This window comes from Dromaius novaehollandiae, chromosome 32, assembly GCF_036370855.1.
Source record: "Dromaius novaehollandiae isolate bDroNov1 chromosome 32, bDroNov1.hap1, whole genome shotgun sequence".
NCBI lineage: Eukaryota > Metazoa > Chordata > Aves > Casuariiformes > Dromaiidae > Dromaius > Dromaius novaehollandiae.
This window is the reverse complement of record NC_088131.1, coordinates 1,676,612-1,680,329: the sequence shown is the minus strand read 5'-3', so window position 1 is coordinate 1,680,329 and position 3,718 is coordinate 1,676,612. Positions and strand designations below refer to the sequence as shown.

The following is a 3,718-nucleotide window of genomic DNA, read 5'->3' as shown; positions in this document are numbered from 1 at the left end:
ATTAACAGATTTCGCCTTTCCACTTTTCATTTCTTTGCAGCAAAAAATAGTGTACTCAGCTTTACACACTGCATTTATGAGGCATCATCTCCTTTCTGAAGTCTGGTTTCAAAGCTACAAGTTGTGGATGAATACCTTCCTTTTGGAAAAGCTCTGAAGCATGGAGTGTTTGAGGTGGATTAATGCATAGGACAAGAAGAGCTGGAAGTCACTGCACAAAACATCGCTGGTTCAGCCCACTTCCAGTTAACTCCAGCTCACATTTGGTTTCCCAGTAAGAGCAGAGCAGGGTGTTACAGTGTTTCCCGGCCAGCGTAAGTCTTTGCTAGAGGCAGCTCAATCCATCGCCAGACATGTTAAGAAGGAATGGCAGCTTTTAAGCTACAGTTGAAAACAGGAGTTTGGACAAGCATAGCATCCCCCTGGCACCCCCCGTCAGTCCTACATCAGGCAGCTGAAATTCCATGACCAAGTCAGTCTCTTTCCAAGGAAAAATCACAGAGGGAGGAGTCAGGGTTCTCAGCTGTGCTTTTTATTGTTAAAGGCAGGGTGAGCTCGGTGGCAAGTATTTGGCAGGCAAACGTCCTCCACAGCAAGGTGGAGTCACAGCTGGCTGTGCAGTGTGCCTGCACATGCCATTCCAGATGTGTGCAGCGGTGCCCCGGGAGAAGGGTGGTGCTGCAGGGTTGGACATTTGCCGGTCTGCACGGCGCCCAGCGTCCCTGTCACTCTCCACCCCATGCAGTGCAAGGCCAGGGGTATCAGAAGGGTGGTGGCCACGCTGGGCAGCTCCCAAAGGTGGACGCCAGCCTGCAGGGCAGGTCCCGGCTGATGCTGTCCCTCGTGAGCAGGACCAGGCAGAGCAACACGAGCTGCAGGCAGGCGAGGAGCACAAACAGCTTCCTGCAGGCCAGGAGAGGGTTAAGACAGCGGAGGGGAGAAATCTGTCTCATCTGTTTCCAGACATCACCTGCAGATGCCACCAGGCCAGCAACTGGCACCCTGCATCATGCTGGGCACACCACCCCCCTGCCCCGTTCCTGGGCCTCAGCTAAAGCGCCCAAGCATCTCGGCTCTGCTCTTCATCTCCCTACTGAGCCCAGAAACAACCACCACCTCCGCAACCCCGGGAGAAGGGATCCTGAGCTGTGTCCGTGTTGAGAAGGGAGAAGCTGATGGATGCCTTGGGACCGCCAGCCTGGGCATCCCACCCCCCGCACACCAGCCCTGGCACGCCGAGCCCCACGCGGCAACTCACTGCAGCCAGAAAGTGATGCCCTGCCTCTTTGCCACCAGCTGCTCCTCCTGCAGGTCAAGGCACAGCAGGACACGTGTCGGTGTGGGCAAGACTGCTGGGCCTTGGGGGCTCAGACCCCCACCCTCATCCCCACTGAGACCAGTGCCCCCAAAGCCAGCGGGTGCCCTGCACACCCTTTCTTCCCCAAGGCCCCCGTCGGGCTTGTCCGTCCTACCAGCTTCACAGCCACCATCTCCCGCATAAGTGACGTGGACAGCCTGGCCGCCTGCTCCGTCTTCCCCCTGTTGTGGGCACCACAGGCAGTTGGGGTGTGAGGAGCGAGCTCGGCCGGCATTGGGACCACCAGATGGGCAACAGGGACCCGGGGTGCTGGACAGGCTCTGCTGGGGCTGAGGCAAGGCACCCCAGGCTCCCAGCATCAAAAACACCCTTCCCTCCACTCCCTTCCCACGTCAGGCTCGGAGGGCATTTAGGAGAGGCTTGGAGCTCTTCAGAGCTGTTCAGAGCTGCTTCACAGAGCCAACCAGTGTGCGGGTTGTTTGTTTGTTTTTCTTTCCATCAGGTACTTTGGAAAAGGCACTGGGCCCTTCCGAGAAGGTTTGGAGGACTCGAAGGGAGGCTGAAAGCTGTTGCAGAGCCCCTTAGGGCTGTCCAGAGCTGTTCAGCACTCGGCAGAGGATTTTAGAGCTTGTGCGAGTGGTCGACCGCTGTTCAGGGAAGGTCTGAAGCCACGCAGAGGCTGTTGGGAGTGCTCCAGAGGCATTCTAGTGGGGTTGGGAGCAGCTTAGATGTCATCGGAGGAGGATGAGATCAGGGGCTCTGTTGTCCGGGATTGGCACAGCCCTTCCCAAGCTGGGACTGGGGACACAGAGACCTGGGAGCTGCACAGAGCCCCACCCCACAGGTTGGGCGCGGGGGCCTGTCCCCACTCACCCCACTGTCTGCCCTTGGAGGCCCTCGCGTCTCTCCCGGAGGCACTCGCGTTCTTTCCTCAGCACCTGGACGAAGGAAGGGCCCTGCTCAGTAGTCCACGCCAAGCCCACCGTGAGGGGGCTTTCCCCACACAAAGACCTCGTCCCGCCTTGCTTCCTACGCCTAGTACCTTCTCGATCTCAGCCTGCTCCCGCAGGGCCTCTGCCAGCTTGGCTGCTGACTGCTTCTCCTGCAAAGCAACCGGGCCACGTTGCACAGAGCCCAGGTGGGACTGGCGATGCCCAGTCAGTCTGCAGGGCGCTGCGAGGCCAGCCGGGGCCAGGGAGGCAGGGACACAGGCGTCCTTGGGGGCTGGCACCACACCCAGCAGCTCTGCCCACCTAAGCGGTGTTTTCACGGGGGTTACAGACCTGGTGGAGCTCCTTCCGGGCCGCGTCTCCCTCGGCCTTCACCTCCGTCAGCTCTGCCTGGGAGAGAAGAGGCAGTGGGAGCATCTCGGTGGGGGGAGCTGGAGGACCCCCAGGGACCAGTGTGGGCTCTAGGCCCAGGGCCCTGGCTGAGACTGGGCGTCCCCAAACCACGCAGTCCCCCCCACCCCTCTCAGGGTCCCTGGGGGAGCCAGCTGGACAGCGGAGCATCTGCCTCACCTGGAGCTGCGGGAGGACTTCTTTGGTCCTCTCCAGCTGCTGGGAGCTCTGGGCATGCTGCGCTGCCAAGGCCAAGTGCTGTGGAGATGAACCGGGGGTGAGGGCCAAGCGCGAGGGGGTCGTGGGGCAGCCAGAGGGGTGTCCGAGGGGGTGTTGGCACGGGGCTCTCGGTACCTCGGTGGTGAGCTCCTGCAGGGTGGTGCGGAGCTCCTCTTTCTCCTGCTCCTGCAGGGATGGGGACAGTGCTGGGGAGCAGGCCTTGGAGCCCCCCGTGCACACACCCGGGCATCCCCAGCACCTACCAAGCCCCGGAGCTGCTCCTGCATTGCAGCTGTCTCCTGCTCGCTCTCCTTCAGGCAGCTCAAGAGGGTGCTGAGCTCTTCCCTCAGCCCCACGTCGGGCTCCTCAGCCCCCTCCCAGGAGCGCTGCAGCCTGCAGGGTTGAGGAGAGGGGAGGCTGCTGAGTGCAGACCCCCGGGGCAGAGATCAGGCACCCAGGCAGGCGGGTAGCACCCAGAGCCCTCCGGGACGGGTGGCAGGGCCCGCCCCCCACCTCCACCCAGCCCCGCAGGGCCCCCATCGAGGGCCAAGGCGTGCAGGGGCTGCAGACAGCCTCCGGGACCCGAGTCTCAGCCCCGAGCAGGATGGAGCCATGCCCACCCAGCCATCCCTTCTTCCAACGCGCTGCTAGCTGCTCGCAGGACGCCACAAGCCTGCTCCTGCTCCAGCAGCTTCTCCAGCAGGTCCCGGCGTTCATCCTGGTGCCGCCGCAAGCAGAGCTGCAAGTCCTCCAGCTCCATGGGCACAGGCATGCACTGCAGGCCGAGGGGCCGGCAGCTCCTCTGGGCCAAAGGCGCTTCACCCCCTCAGCCCGAGAGAGC

At 62.1% G+C, this 3,718-nt stretch overlaps 1 protein-coding gene across 2 annotated transcripts; it reads right to left on the bottom strand.

The window, feature by feature from the left end:
• Nucleotides 1-1,064: 1,064 nt before the first annotated feature.
• Nucleotides 1,065-3,493, bottom strand: LOC135324519 (M protein, serotype 2.2-like). Of its 2 annotated transcripts, XM_064501070.1 has the most exons (7): nt 3,141-3,493; nt 3,013-3,063; nt 2,839-2,916; nt 2,602-2,658; nt 2,361-2,420; nt 2,192-2,256; nt 1,065-1,539 (listed from the first exon to the last, which is right to left on the bottom strand). In XM_064501070.1, the coding sequence occupies exons 1-7, from the start codon at nt 3,162-3,164 to the stop codon at nt 1,368-1,370; spliced, it is 507 nt and encodes a 168-aa protein (XP_064357140.1). In that variant the 5' UTR covers nt 3,165-3,493; the 3' UTR covers nt 1,065-1,367. The 2 variants fall into 2 exon arrangements, with proteins under 2 accessions (XP_064357140.1, XP_064357139.1); XM_064501069.1 differs by having other exon boundaries at nt 2,839-3,063.
• Between the last annotated feature and the right edge of the window lie 225 nt (nt 3,494-3,718).

Excerpts from the sequence above, each read along its gene's own strand:
- LOC135324519 (XM_064501069.1), bottom strand. The coding sequence starts at position 3,164 with ATGCAGGAGCAGCTCCGGGGCTTG. Across the intron at positions 3,064-3,140 it reads AGGAGCAGCTCCGGGGCTTG|GAGCAGGAGAAAGAGGAGCT; the intron begins GTAGGTGCTGGG and ends CCATCCCTGCAG. Across the intron at positions 1,540-2,191 it reads CTCCAAGGGCAGACAGTGGG|GGGGAAGACGGAGCAGGCGG; the intron begins GTGAGTGGGGAC and ends TGCCCACAACAG.